The sequence below is a fragment of the Platichthys flesus genome, chromosome 23 (genome assembly GCF_949316205.1).
Source record: "Platichthys flesus chromosome 23, fPlaFle2.1, whole genome shotgun sequence".
NCBI lineage: Eukaryota > Metazoa > Chordata > Actinopteri > Pleuronectiformes > Pleuronectidae > Platichthys > Platichthys flesus.
This window is the reverse complement of record NC_084967.1, coordinates 1,957,271-1,976,335: the sequence shown is the minus strand read 5'-3', so window position 1 is coordinate 1,976,335 and position 19,065 is coordinate 1,957,271. Positions and strand designations below refer to the sequence as shown.

At 40.8% G+C, this 19,065-nt stretch overlaps 1 protein-coding gene and 3 non-coding genes across 5 annotated transcripts; all 4 read left to right on the top strand.

Annotated features, from left to right (window-relative positions):
* The first annotated feature begins 1,444 nt into the window (after window positions 1–1,444).
* slc25a3a (solute carrier family 25 member 3a) lies at window positions 1,445–9,703 on the top strand. Of its 2 annotated transcripts, none has more exons than XM_062382396.1 (8): window positions 1,445–1,590; window positions 2,104–2,274; window positions 4,556–4,680; window positions 5,146–5,325; window positions 6,691–6,872; window positions 7,301–7,473; window positions 8,218–8,328; window positions 9,256–9,703. In XM_062382396.1, the coding sequence occupies exons 2-8, from the start codon at window positions 2,133–2,135 to the stop codon at window positions 9,414–9,416; spliced, it is 1,074 nt and encodes a 357-aa protein (XP_062238380.1). In that variant the 5' UTR covers window positions 1,445–1,590; window positions 2,104–2,132; the 3' UTR covers window positions 9,417–9,703. The 2 variants fall into 2 exon arrangements, with proteins under 2 accessions (XP_062238380.1, XP_062238381.1); XM_062382397.1 differs by lacking the exon at window positions 4,556–4,680 and adding an exon at window positions 3,311–3,435.
* On the top strand, window positions 5,647–5,849 carry LOC133949225 (small nucleolar RNA SNORA53). The gene has a single exon (XR_009920148.1). It is a non-coding gene; the product is annotated as a small nucleolar RNA SNORA53 (small nucleolar RNA).
* Window positions 6,988–7,190, top strand: LOC133949227 (small nucleolar RNA SNORA53). Its single transcript, XR_009920149.1, has one exon. It is a non-coding gene; the product is annotated as a small nucleolar RNA SNORA53 (small nucleolar RNA).
* Window positions 8,390–8,592, top strand: LOC133949228 (small nucleolar RNA SNORA53). Its single transcript, XR_009920150.1, has one exon. It is a non-coding gene; the product is annotated as a small nucleolar RNA SNORA53 (small nucleolar RNA).
* Window positions 9,704–19,065: the final 9,362 nt, after the last annotated feature.

Below are 19,065 nucleotides of genomic sequence, written 5' to 3'. Positions count from 1 at the left end.
GTTTCACCTCTGACTAGTTATAATGAAAACAAGAGGGTTAAGATGTTATTAATGATGGCAGCAGCAATTCATATAATAATTGAAGTATTGTTGATAAAAATAGTTGTTATACTGCAGCTCTGGACTCAGAGATACCTACAAAGAGAAACTATTGGAGGAAAAAGACAGTAAGATTTAGTAAAAAACAAAAAAACTGAATGTTAGGGCACAGAGAAAGGGAGAGGGCTCAGTTGGAAATGGGAGATCCCCCAGCAGTGTAGACCTATAGCAGCATAACTAAGGGATGGTTGAGGACTCACCTGACCCAGCCCTAATTATAGGCTTTAGCAAAAGGGAATATCAAGTTTAAACTTAAGGGTCGTAACGATGTAGTATGGGTCAGGGAGGAATCCATTTAAAAATAAATAACTTTTTACACTTCCTGTGACATTACGAGATCACTTTTGCGAGATAACTCTTTTCACCTCCTGTTGCCTCAGCAGAGCAGCCAACTTGGTTAAAGACCCACCCCACCATAAACATGAAATGTTCTACACAAATAGTTTCTACCCCACTGCCTTACATGTACGGATCACTGCCAAATACAGACGGTGACTTGAGCTCACTCTCCACCTCATTATTGCACTGACACAAAGCTGCAATGTTAACAGTTTATATGTGCAATTTGAGCAGTTTTTTAACAGTGCAATAGATTCTAACTTAAACCCCTAAGTAATAACAAAAAATGTAGAACTTTTATGAAACTGAAAATAAATGCAGGGTTTGAACAACTGAATGCAAGGAGATAGATAAAATAAAGCATTACGAAGGCCTGGTTGAAAGAGATATTATAAAAATAAGATGGCTGGTCTGATCGACAGTGGAATAATTGATCTGAATGCATGGGCCATCTTTGTGCAATGTGTGTGGCGTATGTCCGTTTTCAGGAATATCAGGAATATAGTGACGTGTGTGATCATCTCTTAAGGGGGGGCTTCGCTCTCAGCCGCATAAGTCGAGATAGTAATAGACACGGCTTAGTCCACCTAATGCTCCACTCACTGTTTGTCATTCTTTTTCACGCGCACACACACGTCCCTATTGACTGCTGACACTCACACATTCATTCATTTATTTGAGGGAGAAAGTCAAACTGGATTTCGATGCAGTTTGACTTTCTCCGAATGCCCTCCCAAGTACCCAACAAGCCCCGCCTTAATGTATCACATTACATTACATGTCATTTTGTCCAAAGCGACATACATTTTTAGAACACTCAACATTTATGAGGGGCCATTTAGGGGTTCAGTATCTTGCCAAGGACACTTAGGCATGCAGATGGGAAAGAGTGGGATTCGAACCAGCAACCTTCTTGTTGCAGAGCACCCACTCTATCCCCTAGGCCACGCTCTCCCCAACTCGGTATGTGATTGGACGGGAGGCGTTGACTGACAGCCCCTCGGCGGCTATCCACGGAGGGGAGGAATGCACAGACTCGCCCACACTTCCCGTTGACGTCACGAAAGGACAAACCTATTTACCGGTAGGTCATCCGGTCTCTGAGCGGCCGGTCACAGCGAAGCGGAGGCGCCATCTTAAGACACGAGCAGAGTGAGTTCCATTAATCAATGAAAATAGCATGCATGGGATATTACACGACGATTCGTTCATGAAGATTATGTTTTTTTGCGGCCGTGAGTTCCATGGACCAGTTTAGTTTCCCGCGACGTTACGTTATTCTGTGCAGAAAAGACGTTCCACCTTGAGGCAGCCAAGCTAGCTTAGCATGCAACCTAGCATAGCATTTTAGGATTGGCATAGGAGAATAACAAGACAAATGCTACATGAATGTGTAGGGAATCACTTTAATGCATTAACTTTGCGCTTACACATGACTTGAGGAATTGAGGTGACTTGTTATTGTGTTGCATTATTGTCAAAGTAGCCTAGCATTCACTCAATAAGTTAGCAATTCCTGTTCACGGTCATTCGGACACTGGACTAGCATAGGCACGTGACATCGCATCCCAAGTTCAGGTGTTTGTGTGTGTGTGTGTGAGTTGGTGGGGGTGGCCAGGCTGCCAAAGCTATCTCACGGCTAACTAGTTGCTCACTGCACCTCAGCTCCGCCAGCAGGTAGGACTACCACCACCATGTACCCGACCGCTTTGACGCAGCTTGCCCGGGGCAACCCGTTCAGCGCCCCCCTGTTCAATCTCCAGAAAGTGGAGGAGCCCCGCGAGAGCCTCCATGGACAGACGACCCGCAGACTGGCAGCGGCCGCCACCGCAGACGGTAACCCCGGCATACATGTTCACAGGCAGGCTACAGTGCCAAAGTTAGCCACATTAGCGTAGCTGTCGAGCCTCGGCCGCCTGAGACCCACCCACATTGTGTAATTTACTATCAAGACATTCTTATTTTGGTAATTGACATGTATGCATTGCATCGAGTCACTAGGGCTTTTTAATCGCTATTAAAAAAGAGCAATTTGACTTTAGAGACGTTCATCTTCTAGGCCTTCACTACGCACAGTCCTGTGGAGGACAAGGAAGGACAAAGCGATGTGGTGCCCTTGCGCTGCGGTAAAAGTCGGTTATTTGTTTGACAGCTCATGTTTTTAAGCGGAATAAATACTATTTTATTGAATCAGTAATTACGTTGTATAACTGCATACTACCCAACGGCTTATTAGCTGCCCAGTGGTGACCAAGAACAAACTGTCCTAGCTTGAAATACTTCTGACATGTTTTAAATCAATACTCACATTTACTATGGTGCCTAGTATCCAAAATGTGCAATTCTGATTTAAAAGTTGAAAAGGTAACAGTTGATAAGTTGCCCAACAATACTTCTTCACCCCCATGCTGCTGGACAGTCTATGATCAACCACTTGTTTGGGAGATGTCAACATGCTTTTATTTTATTTAAGTCAAGTGCCAATAATCCATAGTTTGTGGATGAAAGCACATCTACCTATTTCCAAATGCACTTCCTTCCAATTGGTTATAAGTGTGGAATTCTCAACAGTAGTGGTTTGCTTTAGTTACTCTGCAGTGAATCAAGTTTGGTTATACTAGTGAGGTGTTATAGAGCTTTGTAAACTGACTGCAAACAGTTGCTCTAAGGTGGGTTAAACCACTAACTGTTGCATAAGGCCAAGAATGGGAACATAAGGTGTCTCCCTATTACAACTTTTGGTTTGACATGTAGTTGGCTTGAAGGCATTCGAACATCCGGTATAATTCTTTTAACTCTAAGCCAGTTATACATCCAGTGAATATAAAACAAATTTCACATACTGTTTCAAATCCTACCTGTGTCTCTTCAGAGGGCGACAGTTGTGAGTTCGGCTCTCAGAAGTATTTGGTCCTGTGTGGCTTTGGTGGGATTCTGAGCTGTGGAACCACACACACAGCAGTCGTTCCCCTTGATCTGGTCAAATGCAGATTGCAGGTCTGTCTCCATGGTTCAAAGCCATTTTTTAAATGTCACACCCCGCCTATCCATAACCGTTTGTCTTTTTTTTGAATGCACCGATTTGCATGAAAAGAAAATAAACTAGCCCCGTTGTGAAATCATTTTGGTCATGGTGTATTGATTCCCATGATTGTTTGATGTTTTGGAGTGATCATAACATGGTTGCATGATTTTGCACCAGTGTTCCTGTGTGTTCAATGGTTACTGCCCGCCTTCTCAACCCCCCACCCTTCGCCTGCCCTCACTCATAGTAGAGGACTCGTGAAGGTCAAGAGAGTCAGACCTGAGTGAGAGCACGTCCCAAATGTTTACTTAGCTATTTGACGCCATATGGGTGGTCTGTATGGCAGGACTGCCTGATGTCAGACTTATTGTTCATTAATACACTGACTGATGCACAAAGTAATGTCAGGTAAGAATGTTTAGTAGATACTGATTCTAAAGACTTAGAATCACTTTATTGTGATGATTAAATAATTTGTGGCTTTAATGCAAAAAATAGATATACTTATGCCTATTAATCATATATGTCATCCTTATGTTGATTCCTGAATCAATTTAAATCATAGATATGTAGGACCACATTGATCTTTTACATTTTTAGTCAATGATTTAAAATCATGAACATTTGAAAACTAATAAGTGATTTTTATCATTTATGCAGCTCTTGATTATAAAGTGTTATCTGTTGCAGGTTGAAAGTTAACTTGCTTATTTTACTCAAGTAAATGGGAGCAGCTGCTTAATGTAAAATGGTTAAGAAATCGAAACGTGTGGTATTCCTTGGAAACGGATGAGGAATAATTTACTTGGTGTAGAGAATAGCCTAATATGTGAAACATCCCTGTGGTCCTTGAAAGTTCATACTGAAATCACATGTGTGCAATGATTTAGTTTTGTTCAAAATTTGGGTTGTGATCATAACAAATGGTTGCATGTTAGTGGCAGAGCCATCTATAATGGAAGAGTCCTGACACTGAATCCAAAAAATCCTCAGTGACAACTTCTCCATTATGTGGCTCTGGTTTGGTCATGATTTGTGTTTTGTGTCGCATGTGACCCTGCATGTTGCGTGTCCCCCTCCCTTCTACCACAGAGGAAAACAGCTGCGAATTTGGCTCCTCAAAGTACTATGCCCTGTGTGGGTTTGGGGGTATCCTGAGCTGCGGTATAACACACACAGCAGTTGTGCCCCTCGATCTTGTCAAGTGCCGTCTGCAGGTTTGTATGATAGCTGAACCTCACAGTAGCAACAGTCAGCAGCTCGTCACACATCTCAGTTACCCAGAGATGACGATATGTACAAGTTTCTCAAACCCCTCTCGTATGCTGTGAATTAATTTGATGATTCAGAAATTATAAGCATCACACATTGTAAAAGTGTATACCCGCTACATATTACACAACATAAAACAATGTTTTGGATTAAACCCGATTACAGCAGTTATTAACTGAACAACATTATTAACGCAATATTGATTTTTTTAATTGACTGTTGATACAAATGTACTTATGTACAAGGCACGTCCAGTACAATATCTTTGTGGCAAGTGAGTGTTACATAATTTCTAAAAAACAAAAAACATAAGTACAGTCTTTCCACGGACTTATAAATGTTGCCCAAACCACACGCTACAACTGCCCTTGATTTAAATATCAAATGCTTACTGCAGTATTTCTCTTCAGGTGGACCCAGATAAATACAAGAGCATTGGCCGAGGCTTCGCAATCACAGTGAAGGAAGATGGTGTCAGAGGCTTGGCAAAGGGCTGGGCCCCCACCTTCATTGGCTACTCCATGCAGGGCCTGTGCAAGTTTGGCTTTTACGAAATGTTTAAGATCTTCTACAGTGAGCAAATTGGAGAGGTGAGTCCACACATCTTCATAAATGGAATGAAGTTGTCTCAATGTTTTTTGATAGGATGGTTGGTTACAAGCCTGTATAAGATGGCATCATGCAGCCTGGAGCAAGTCTGAAGATATTAAACCTGTTGGGACTCATGAACAAGTTCAACTGTTTACTCATCAGCCCATGTGTTTGTTAACATGCCACAGAACAGATGGGCACTGAACATTAGGGATGGGGGGTCGATTCAGTTACCTTAGGACTAAGTTCCATTGTCAGAGGTATTTTACAATGGCTGCATTAGTGACTGAATGATTAATAGAACATTTATTTCTGATGAAAACACGTTCCTTAGATCCACCTCTGGAGGGCACTGTTCTCTGAGCAGTGCTCCTCAGCAGCTTTCTGGCTGTACAGTTGGAGGTGCTTGAGTCATTGGCGTGTGAGAACAGTCTACCTGTCCCCCAGCCCAACCGCATCACTGGCAACCCTGTCCTCTACAGACAGGGAGCCTCCAGTGCTGCAAGTCTGGTGGACGGACAAAGTTTTACAACTAGCCTAGCAAGAGTTGCATCCACAATCTTATCAATCCGTGACTTTTATTCATTCTGAAGTGGCATACATTTCTTAATCTGTCAGTTTGTGTGCAGTTAAAGTTAATGTTCATATTTAGTAATTAAAACTTGGAAAGTTCCACGTGAATTTGACTGTTGTATTTGAAGGTATAATGCAACTGTTTCATGGTCCAGTATAAAAAAAGGAATAACCAAAAGAAATTGTAATATCAAATCTCCACCTAAGTATCGGGATGTCCCTTCTGATTCCCGTCCCTACTGAGCAGGCAGAAACATTGTTACTAGTTGAAACGCTTCAAAATACAATTACTGCACCATTGCGAAATAAATACTTTTTTTTTTTAAGAGTATCAGATGTTTTTAGTAGTTATATTGCCTAAAACCTTTTGAAATATATCCTTATTAGTACATTGAAGTACCATTGGGTTTTCTGAAAGGCAACATAAAAAAATAAAGGCATAAATTCAAATTGCCTTTTTAATGTCCGTCCTCGAAAGCTTTATTTTGTTTTTGGAGACAAAAAAAGTCTTGGACAAGGTTCAATCCGCCTAATTAGGTAGATTCGGTGTTACTTGATTTTAAATATATCTTAAATTGATTCGTCACATAATTCTGGAAATGACATAGATGGGACAACATTTTTGAATCAAGAACGGCAAACAACAGTTTTAAATCAAGATGGTAAATAGATGATGTTTATCATGTTGATCATCTCTGACTTATCATTGTCTAGAAATCTATTTTACCACAGTTATTGTCTGTTAACATCATTATATGTGTTCTGACCATTTGTGTCGCGTGACCCAATAGGAGAACACCTACCTTTGGAGGACATCATTGTACCTGGCTGCCTCAGCCAGCGCAGAGTTCTTTGCTGACATCGCTCTGGCTCCCATGGAGGCTGTAAAAGTTCGTATCCAGACCCAGCCTGGCTTCGCTAACACCCTCAGAGAGGCCGTTCCCAAGATGTTCCGAGAGGAGGGGATCTGGGCGTAAGTGTGCTGCCTTCCGACACTTCCTTAGGATTCAGTTCCATTGTCAATCAGAGGTATTTTATAATGGCTGCATTTGTGATTGAATAATGAACAGAAACAGATTTCTGATGACAACACGTTCCTTAGATCCACCTCTGGAGGGCACTGTTCTCTGAGCATTGCTCCTCAGCAGCTTTCTGGCTGTACAGTTGGAGGTGCTTGAGTCATTGGCGTGTGAGAACAGTCTACCTGTCCCCCAGCCCAACTGCATCACTGGCAACCCTGTCCTCTACAGACAGGGAGCCTCCAGTGCTGCAAGTCTGGTGGACGGACAAAGTGTTGCAGATAGCCTAGCAAGAGTTGCATCCACTAAATTAAAGTCACTATTGGGTCAGAAATCTGTCACTGGAAACAACTCTAAAGTAACATTTCTGCTGTAACTCCAGTTTCTATAAGGGTGTGGTGCCTCTGTGGATGAGACAGATTCCCTACACCATGATGAAGTTTTCCTGCTTCGAGCGCACTGTGGAGTTGCTCTACAAGTATGCTGTTCCTAAGCCCCGCAGTGAGTGCAGCAAGTCCGAACAGCTGGTCGTCACATTCGTGGCTGGATACATTGGTAAGTAACAGAACACCCGAGCTGTCTGCCTCCTGTAGTCTGTGTAGAATTTAACTTTTCTGAATTATAAACAACTATACCTAGAAGACAAACAGTGTTTAACACAATCAAGTGTTGTCAAAGAGTATTACAGCCTTTTAATTAATTAGACTGTGGCAGCCAACCAAATTTAAATTTGTCCTGCACTCATCAGGAAAAATATTATTTTATACGTCATTATAAAATAAGATCTGTAACTTTGTGTGCAGCGCTATTCAACACACTATTTGCTGGATTATTGTGCTACTGCATGCGTGTGGTACAGCCAGTAAAGTTTTTACCGTCCACACAGACATCATAGCTTCAGCTGCAGTTCTGGCATTAATATCGAGAATTTATCTTTAACTCTTTCGCCTAAATACCAGTTACGTAGAATCTGTACTAGGTGCACCCCTGTTGTGCCAAAAATGTAATTAATCTGTGGGAAATACTGATCACTGTATTAATTTGTTTAGTCTGATTAATCACAATCATGTTTACGTAGGCATCCAGAAATTGAGTTAAGTGAACAAAGATTTTAAGGATGTGCCTTTCCCACCCTTCTTCTGAGGAGAGGCACGCAGTCTCACATTTTGAAACCTTGAAATCAATCAAATAATGCTTCTTACTAACAAAGCTTAATGTTGCCATCAATATTTCAATTTTAATATAAGAAAGTATTGTTGTAGAGACCAACGTTGACATGGTTCTCTCTTCCGTGTGCAGCCGGTGTGTTCTGTGCCATCGTGTCCCATCCTGCTGACTCAGTGGTGTCTGTGCTGAACAAGGAGTCGGGCAGCACTGCAATGGGGGTCCTCAAGAAGCTTGGACCCAAAGGTGTGTATCTACATTCCTAAGTAACAATTCAGCAGGACAGTGCAGTAGGCAAGGTTTGATCAACACGTTCCTTAGATCCACCTCTGGAGGGCTCTGTTCTCTGAGCAGTGCTCCTCAGCAGCTTTCTGGCTGTACAGTTGGAGGTGCTTGAGTCATTGGCGTGTGAGAACAGTCTACCTGTCCCCCAGCCCAACCGCATCACTGGCAGCCCTGTCCTCTACAGACAGGGAGCCTCCAGTGCTGCAAGTCTGGTGGACGGACACAGCTGACAGGACTTTGCTTTGTGGAACTTTTCTGAATAATGTTTTAAAGACATCAACAACAATGATCCACTACAACAGTAACACTGGATATACTTTGAGGTGTTTTAATTCTCATCTTTTGTTGACCTGTATGTATATGGATCAGTGTAGTGACTATCAAGGCAAGTCTTACTAAAAGCCGAAAACATTTTCTCCAAAATTGGAATGAGATTTATTTTATTAATACTTTTAGTAAATAAGACATTAAGAAGGATTTGGCCTTTCCAGAGCTATGTGATCTGAGTGTTATCTAGTTTAGATTAATTGAAATAATATTAAATCAGTTGCTCTATCAATCTTATGCCAATTGACTGGATTCAGTTAATTTAATTAAATAATTGGAGTAGTGGTTGAGATGGATTTGTGATCATTGTATCCATATTGTCCCAACTGGGCTGGTACAACCTTGAAAAGAATGTTAAACATTGCAGAGCTCCTGTTTTTATTCTCCTGTAAATGTTTCCATACATACACACAACGAATTGTTTTGTTTTTTCCCATTCTGCATATGTGAATGACATTATTTCTAAATGAATAATTAGGAGCTGATGTAAATGAAAGTGGCCCAGATTAGTGTAACTCATCCAGTAGTCTGAAGCTAATCGTGTGTGTTTGTTGTGTTTAGGTGTGTGGAAGGGTCTGGTTGCCCGTATCATCATGATCGGTACTCTGACTGCACTGCAGTGGTTCATCTACGACTCAGTCAAGGTCTACTTCCGCCTGCCCCGTCCCCCTCCCCCCGAGATGCCCGAGTCCCTGAAGAAGAAGCTCGGCCTCACAGAGTAAAAACACAGCACCTCCTTCCATTCCTCCACTGAGCCTCAGCCTCCAGACGACGACTCATCTGAACTCCAAAGCGCACATGGCAGTTTTCTATATTTATGTCCTCGGCTCGTGCAGCTCTGCTCAGAGCACAGAGCTGCTACTCATGTATATTTTAAACAAGCAGATTGTGGAGGGCTGTCGCTTACCAACATGGAAATATTCCTCTGTAGAAACCCTTGTCTGGTTTAATCAGTTTCTGTCATTAGAAAATATGGTTATTCTAATAAAATAAAATGGCGTCAAAAATCTCTGTTTGCCTTTTTACAGTTTTCAATGAGCCAGTTTGAGAGTTATCTTCGTACATGATAGTAAAAGGTGAATTTGTTTTCCCATGTATTTATGTGGTTTTTACAACATTTAAATAATTACACTGTTCTTTTGCAACCCTACTTCTGTAAAAACACATGTCTTTCAAGATTTATTTTTTACTCTTTCCTCATTGAAAACTAAAAAACTACAGTTATGCAAAGACAAGAATAAAGCTTTTGAAGTCCACCAACGCTATGCATAACTCAAAATAAAGCGTGACTGGGCCTCTGAGACTGAATTCAAAAGGTCAGAACTTAGTTCAGGGTTCCTAAGGTCATGAAAAACCTGGAAAAGTAATGGAATGTGTTTTTCCGGGCCTGGAAAAGTCATGGAAAAAATGTAATCCCCAAAGGTTTGTAAAAGTCAGTGAAATTTGTTATTAATATTTTCAAGTTTTGTTTACGCGAGTTTAAGAAATATGAAATACGCTCAAAATATAAGCATGCATTCTTGGGTTTGTCATTTAAGGTATACTGTATGCCTTGGAATTCTCATCGTTAGTTTACATTTTGTCACTATCACGCAGAGGTGTCAAAAGTATTCCCATTCATTACTCTAGAAGTATAGATACTAGGGTTTAAAAATATTTCTGTAGAAGTTGAACTATCAACTCAAGCTTTTTACTTAAGTAAAAGTAAAAGTACTGGTTTCAAAACTACTTAAGTGTAAAAGTAACGTAAGGGGATTTTTTTAATGTAAATACATTAAAGTACCATATGTGTACTACAATGTGCAGATAAGCTAGGGTGTGCAAGAGATCACATGAATCATAATAATCATAAATCTGCTTAATTGACCAATCCCCATGATTCTGGTACTAGTCCGATATTAGTTTTGGAATGTGTGGTTGTCAATCTAGCTGTCAGGATTTTAACTATGACAACATGTGTTGTTATGGTAGTTTTAAAGTGGTAAAAGTAAGTGGATCACTTTGCCTAAATGTCTACTTAAGTAAGGTAACAAAGTATTTGTACTTCGTTACTTGACACCTCTGCTGTTTGACTAGGCCTACTTTGAAGAATGGCTTTTCTTTTTTTACTGCTCATTGTAGAACAAAACTATTTTTTGCATTTCTTCTCAAAACCAGAAGAAGGGCTTATTTGTTTGTCACATCGGGGTACAATTTTAAGGTTGTGCGAGGAGAACACAGACAATTGTTGACCTGTCTATCAGGTATGATCAGTGACTATCTTTTTTTTCACTGCTCGTGTGTGTTATGAAAAAGGCTGGAACCGTGTTGGAAAACAGGAGGCTGTAAGCTTTCTGTCAGGTTCAAAAAGGCCGTCAGGCTTGTTTTTTCACATATCATCCCTTATGCACATCTCACTCAACTGATTCCAATACTGGCCGTGCTTCACGCCTTGGTAGCACCAATTTACGCAGTTAAGTAATTTGCTTTGTTAATTATTTTTGTTAAAGTGTTAATAAAATGCCTCTCCCATTAGCCAAGGCCCGAGAGAAAGGTTGGGACATTTTCCGAGACGAACCAAGACAGCCTTGCATGTTCTCAAGATCTACTGCACCTTCCACGCCTGCGTGTTTGCCATGATTCTTACACTGGAAAAATACATGCAGTGGTTATGTTGCGTTTACATAATGCATGTAGCGAATAATTGCACTGCTCCACTCACACAATTTGCCTCTTGGTCCACTAGATCATGTGGGGGCACACAAGGCTCTGGAAACTTCACAGTTTCCTCCAGGACCTGTACCTGAATAATTGCAGTTTGCTACGACTTGTGGCCGGTCAGATCACCTGCTAGCTCAGGTCGGTGCAAGAACGAGATTCAAGTGAGTTTCATTCTCAGTGCTTATTGACTTTGGCGACATCATATTTCAACAGAAATGATGGTAGAAAACGACGCAAACATCTTATCCATCATGTCATGTTTTTCCCGTCTATCATATCATCTGATTGACCGAAAACCAGGGCTGCAGATTTCACATCTATTTCTGCTTTTGCATTGATTTTGTATGTAAAAAAAAAAGGTGTCACCAAACTAATCTAAACAGAAAAAAAAACAGACAACTAAAGAGCAACAAATAAACATACACTTAAATGATAGAGCTCAGTAAAGTGAGTCTTAAACCCACAATACTTTCACTTTCACACACAGCTCTCAGCTCCAAGCTCACTACGCCGAGAGAGAGAGAGAGAGAGACAGAGAGAGAGAGAGAGAGAGAGAGAGAGAGAGAGAGAGATAGAGAGGCTGCAGTTGTAGATTACCCAGGAGACAACTGTCTACATCAGTGGTTCTAAAAGTTTGCAATGTGCGCAATGTCACAGACAAAGAAAAAAGAAAAAGAAACAGACGACCTGTCACTGGTTTGTGAAAGCTCCCTCAAGGGCGAAAAGCTAGGGGCTGGACTGACACAACAAATCAAATACTGTTTCGTTCCTGATCCACAAATCAAAAGAGGAGTGGTATCATTTGAACGCGAGTTGCACGTACGCTTCAAGTATAAAAGTAACTGCAGGCATGGTCAGCACTCACCCTCACTTAGACGACACCCTGCAGACTTTGTGCGATTGCTCTTGTTTCCTCTATAATTCAGATATTCATTGCTTTATAAACAGTCTTTTTAAAGACTCACTCCTTCCTTAGTAATACCTTCTAAACTTGAAGAAGGCATATTCGTAGCCTAATCTAAGGAGTAATTTTCCCCAGTCTTTTTTATAAATCTCATAGCCCCAAGCGCTAGCCTTCTAGCTAGCTAACTTCTTCCAACTGCAGCTAGCCCTTTTCTCCGTAACACCTACCTTTACATCTTCAATCATCCAGAGTGTTTGCAACAAATAAAAACACCAGCACTTGAATACTATTCTGTGCTGTCCCTGTCTACATTGTGTACTGTTCGTTTTGTTAGGAACCATTGCCTAGAACAGCCTTATTCATTATTCCAGTGCAAGTCGCTCACAGCCACCCATACAAACACACTCACAAGACCACGAGGTTGCAATTAGAACTTTATTAACATCACACACATTGTATCAGCAAACAAACACAACTATGGACAAGTTTCTGATTCGTAACAGTCAGGCAACTGATGAGCCGGTTGTGAAGAAGCCAAAGCTTCGCAAATATGACGAGAGCCATTTGCAGTTTGGTTTCACCGTCACTGGCACGACTGAGCAACGTCCTCAGTGTGTTTTGTGTGCCGAGGTGTTGGCAAATGACCCCAACTACCCCTAACCAGCTTTGGGGGGGGGCCCAGCATGCAAAAGTTTTGAGAACCCCTGGTCTACATCGCTTGATCCTCAAGCTATCATGGACCTGATGGATAACTGCGGAGCGTCTGTGGACGACTGCAGACTCTTGCTTGTCCGCTTGTCCTCCGAGCAGGGTGATGGCCTCTGCTTCTCTGGACGATTGGCAGCCTATGCACTCGTCTGCTGCATTTGGGCCCGACTTGGCAGGTTGGGGTATCTCTTTGTCACCGGAGGACGTTTTGCTTTGTTCTTTAGTTCTTTGTTCAAATTTTCTACCTCCAACTTTTTCTCCTTGAGTAATCCGACGAATTGAACCCTCACCATGTGCACGTGCTCCGGTGCTTCCGTCAGCTGATGTTGTAAACGCCTCACCTCCTTTATGGAACTCTCATGGCGCGTTTCACTGAGATGCAACTTTTTATTCAGAAAGTAGATGCGATGCTGGTAGTCTTCTTTGGTTTCCTCACCCACCCTCACTTCATCATAACTTGGGCATTGTTGTTTCATTTTCAGTACCCCAATTTTTACTTTCTTGGGGTCACTGATAACTTGGGCACAAGACTCTACATCCGTGTTGAGACGCAGCATACGTGTCCCTAGGATTCTGGTCTCCTCCTGCTTCTTGTTCAAATCCTTCTCGCTCATCTTTTATTTACTGATTAAAAGTCTCTTATTTTTAGTCAGTGTGACGTTTTGTTGCTTGGTCTCAGTCAGATTTTCTTGCATTTCCTTAAATTTCTCTTTTTCTGTCTGTCTTTCCGTTTCCAGTCGCTTGATCTTTCTCCTCATTTCATTCACTCCCGACTTAAGAAGAAAGTTGGTTTCCTGTAGAGCGGCCATTTCAGACCCCACTGCTCTCATTCCCTCTTTTACAACATCTATCTCCTCAACTTTGTTGGAGAGAACCGAACATTTCTTGGAGGTAGAGATCAGTAGAAGGTTCAATGACACTTTGTCCTTCTCCAAATCTGTGATCCGCTCACCCTGCTCGGTTATTATTTTATCCTGCTCCATTTTATCGAAGACAGCATCCTTTTTATCAGTCTTCCTCCCCTGTTTCTCGTTCTCAATAACTTTGTCCTTTTTGGGACAGTTCGTCTTTGAAGTTCTCAACGACCCTCTGCTTCCCCTCCTCCAACTGAACAAGCTCCTTTTTGAGGTTTAACACCACATGCTCCAGTGGTTTTGCCTGTTTTTTCATGTCCGTGAATGCATTCTGTGTTTGAATCGCCATCGTCCTGCATGCATCCATCGTTCTTTGCATGTGTGCGACCACTGAATCCCTCCCTCTGTCAACCTCAGCTAGTGCCGCTCCGTATTGAATATGGGTGTCAGCTAACATTTGTCTGGTCACTGCATGTGTTAAGCTCTTTTGGTATAAAGCTTCTCTTAATTCATCTTTGTCCTGCTCACTTTTTTGGCTTTCCTTCAGGCTCTTCTCCAGGTCCTCCTCCCTTCGTCTGCCATCTTCCAGCTTCTTCTGGAGATCCTCAATTTCTCCCTCAAGCGTGTCTATAACCTTTGCTTTGACGTTATCTCTCTCTTTCCTCCAATCATTTAATTCATTGTGTTTGGATTTTATCTTATCCCTCTTCCAAATGGCATATTTGTCAGAAGACTGCTTGGAGTGTAGTTTGTCAGAAGGTTTCTCCATTATGGCATCACTGGTAGTTGAATTTCTGAAAGAATTATTATTAGGGCCCGAGCACTGACAGTGGGAGGCCCTATTGAAATTGTAATGATTATTATTATTATTCAGGAAAATGAATTGGCTTTTTGAGGGCTTTAACATGTAAAAATTCTTACCAAAATTTGCAGAAAGTTAGAAAGTGGTGAAAATGTACGTATTCTAGAGAAATTTTCAATAAGCAACACAAAATGGCTCAATGGTGCCCAGAGACCCCCAGAACAAGGTCACATTGACCGATCTTCACAAATATCGATACACAGGTGTATCATGACTAGACAATCAAAAAAGTCTGTAGGTGCAATAGGAAAAACACAACAGGAAGCCTGCTATTCTGCATTTAGTGGCCATTTTGGCCATATTCCAAATGTTTACTCTGATATACTTGTACCAGGGCTTTCATCAGATCAACTTCAAATTAAGATCAGTGTCATCACAACAAGATGAAGATAAAAAGTTACTTAAAGATTGATTTTTCGTCACACGGTTTGACCGTGGCGTGGTATCAAAGTTTGACTACACGCCATTAAAACACGATGTTCTGGACCATGAGGCTCAGGCTGGATTTATATTCTACGAAGAAATCAGCTATATTCTGAGTCTAGTGTTTGTGCACATTTGTTAAAGCTAAGATGATGAAGATGAGGACTCCACCAACACTCAGTGATGAAGGTATCGACAGCAGTGATCATGATTATTCACAGAAATGGCTTCACACTCAGTCAGGAGTCTGTATCAGTCTTCACTTTCATCACATCTGACACACTTTGTTCGTCAGACTGATAATCAAGACTTAAATCAGAACAAGAAAGAACGAATCACAAAAACTATTGAAAAAAAGACAATTTGTGGATGTTACGAAGTAGTAATAACAACATGATGGATCACAAAAAGAATACATGGATGTAGACAACACTAAGGAAATTAATAATATGTAATTTGAAATGTAAGTTAAAACAATCACAGTTTATCTATTTAAAATTCGCTTAAAATCACCATTCATAGTTCAGTTAAAAAAAAGACAATTTGTAGAAGTCATGAAGTAGTTATAAAATGATTTATTACAAAAACAATACATGGATGTAGACAACTCAAATTAATAACATGTAATGTGATATGTGAGTTAAAAACATCAAAGTTTATCGATATACGAAATTCGTTTAAAGTCACATCAAATCAATTTCATCATTTTATCCGTATAGCCCATATTCACAAATCAAAATTCGTCTCATAGGTGTTTAACATGTTTTGAAATCCTCTGTCCTAAAAACCCTTTTAACTTGGTAAAAATACATAGAAACCTCAGAGAGAGACACATGTGAGGGATCCCTCTCCCAGGACGGACAGAAGTGCAATAGATGCCACGTGTAGGAAAACATCATCAATAAACAAAGTCTCTAGCAGCATTTGATGAGGGTAGACATCCCGAAGGACAACCCCAACATGACATGCCAAGCAGTCCCGCTGCAAGCACAGTCCATGGTGACTGCCTCCCGAACTGAAAGTGGTAGATTATTCCACAGCCGAGTGGCTTGATGGCTAAAAGCTCTGGTTCCTACTCTACTTTTAGAGAATTTAGGGACGACAAGTAGGCTTGAATTCTGGGAGCGGAGTGCTCTAGCAGGTTTATAAGGTACTAACAGCTCTTTAAGGTAAAAAGGCGCTATTTTATTAAGGGCCTTGAAGGTTAGGAGGAGAATTTTAAATTCTATTCTAGATTTAACTGGAAGCCAGTGTAGCGATGCTAATATTGGAGAAATGTGCTCTCTTCTTTTGTTCTTGTCAGGACACGTGCTGCGGCATTTTGGACAAGCTGTAGAGTCTTTAACGACTTCCTGCTGGAGCCTGATAATAATGAATTACAATAGTCCAGTCTCCGATGTTAAAAGGCGTGGACTAGTTTTTCTGCATCTTTTTGTGAAAGGACATGTCTAATTTTTGAAATATTACGCAAGTGGAAAAAAGCGGTCCTAGAAATTTGTTTTAAGTGACTATTAAAGGATAAATCAGGATCGAAGATCACTCCCAAGTTCCTGACTGTTTCATTGGAAGCAAGGGCAATGTCGTCTAGCGGAGCTATATCATTAGATAATGTATCTCTAAGGTGTTTGGGGCCAAGTATTATAACCTCTGTTTTGTCTGAGTTTAATAAGAGAAAATTGCGGGTCATCCAGGTTTTTATGTCCTTGAGTCATGTTCGAAGTTTAGTTAATTGATTACTTTGTTCAGGTTTTATTGACAAATATAACTGGGTGTCATCTGCATAGCAGTGGAAATTTACTGAGTGTGTCCTGATAATGTTTCCTAGTGGAAGTATATATAATGAGATTAAAATTGGGCCGAGCACAGAGCCCTGTGGAACACCATGGTTAACTTTGGTGCGCACAGATGACTCATCATTAATTTGCACAAATTGGGAGCCATCAGAAAAATACGATTTAAACCAGTTAAGGGCGGTTCCATTAATGTTAATAAACTGTTTGAGTCTTTGTAATAAAATTTGATGGTCAATTGTGTCGAATGCTGCACTGAGATCTAACAGAACGAGGACAGACACAAGTCCCTGATCTGAGGCTATTAAAAGGTCATTAGTGACTTTTGCCAAGGCTGTCTCTGTACTGTGATTGCCTCTAAACCCCGATTGAAAGTCTTCATATATATTATTTTCCTGGAGAAACTCACACAGCTGATTGGCAACAACCTTTTCTAAGATTTTAGAAACGAAGGGGAGATTAGATATTGGCCTCTAATTGGCTAAAACCTCTGGGTCTAGGGTGGGTTTTTTGAGTAGGGGTTTGATGACAGCTATTTTAAAAGACTGTGGTACATAACCTGATGATGACGACAGATTGATAATGTTAAGTAACGAACTATCAATTAGGGGCAGAATTTCTTAAAGTAATTTTGTAGGAAAGGGATCTAAGATACAGGTTGTTGGTTTAGAACCTGAGATTAATTTGGTAAACTGATCACAGGTGATCAGAGAGAAGCTGTCTAAGTAATGGGTAGGATTCTAAGCCGTTTCTGAGATCTCTGTTGTTGGGAGGGTATTAGTGCAAATTGAGGGTAGGAGATGGTTGATTTTATTTCTAATAGTTTGAATTTTATCATTAAAAAAGGTCATAAAGATATTGCTATTTAGGGATCGAGGAATACTGGGTTCGGTGGAGGTGTGACTCTGTCAGCCTGGCTACAGTGCTGAAGAGAAACCTGGGGTTGTTTTTATTCTCTTCTATTAGTTTTGAATAGTAGGCGGCTCTTGCTTTGTGGAGAGCCTTTTTATGTTCTTTAACACTATTCTTCCAGTCTATTAGATTTTCAACATTGTTGCTGGAGCGCCACTTCCTTTCTAGTTTTCTTGATAATTGTTTTAACTCATTTGTCTGGGAATTATACCACGGAGCTAATTTACTATGTTTGACATTTTTCTTTTTTAGAGGCGCTATTGAGTCTAATGTTAATCGTAATGAGTCTGCAGAGCTATCGACGAGGTGGTCGATCTCAATGGAGCTCAGGGTTTTAAAGAATTTGTTGTTTATATCTACTGCTAATACGGGTTTAAATGTAATTGGGATTATTTCCTTAAATTTAGCTACAGCACTATCAGGTAGACATCTAGAAAATTAATTTTTTATTAGTGGCATATATTCAGTTATTGAAAAATCAAAGGTTATTAAATTATGGTCTGATAGAACTGGATTGCGCGGAAGTACTGTTAAATTTCAATCTTTATTAAAGGCAATCTTTATTATTATCAACATGAATATTAAAGTCACCAACAATGATAATTTTATCGGTCTTTAGGACTAAGTTTGATAAAAACTCAGGGAATTCCTTTAAAAATTCAGTATAAGCCCTGGGAGCACGGTAAACTACGGCAAATATGATTGGCTGTTGGTGGTTCCTGGATTGGCGTGGAAGACTAAGAACCAGACATTCAAATGATTTGTAGCTGAGTTTAGGTTTAGGATTAATTGATCATCAATCAATCAATCAAATTTTATTTGTATAGCCCATATTCACAAATTACAATTCATCTCATAGGGCTTTAACAGGGTGTGACATCCTCTGTCCTTAACCCTCAGCAAGAGTAAGGAAAAACTACAAAAAACCCTTTTAACAGGGTAAAAATATGTAGAAACCTCAGAGAGAGCCACATGTGAGGGATCCCTCTCCCAGGACGGACAGAAGTGCAATAGATGCCACGTGCAGGAGAACATCATCAATAATCAAAGTCTCTAGCAGCATTGATGAAGCACAGTCCATGCTCAGCAACCATCTAGACCACGATCCACCATCCAGACCAGACGCCACTTCAGTCCTCAGTCACCGTCCACCGCCGCCCACCAGGAGGACCCATCACAAGCCACCACTGCGGTCCTGGTCCACCGCCCGTGCCCAAT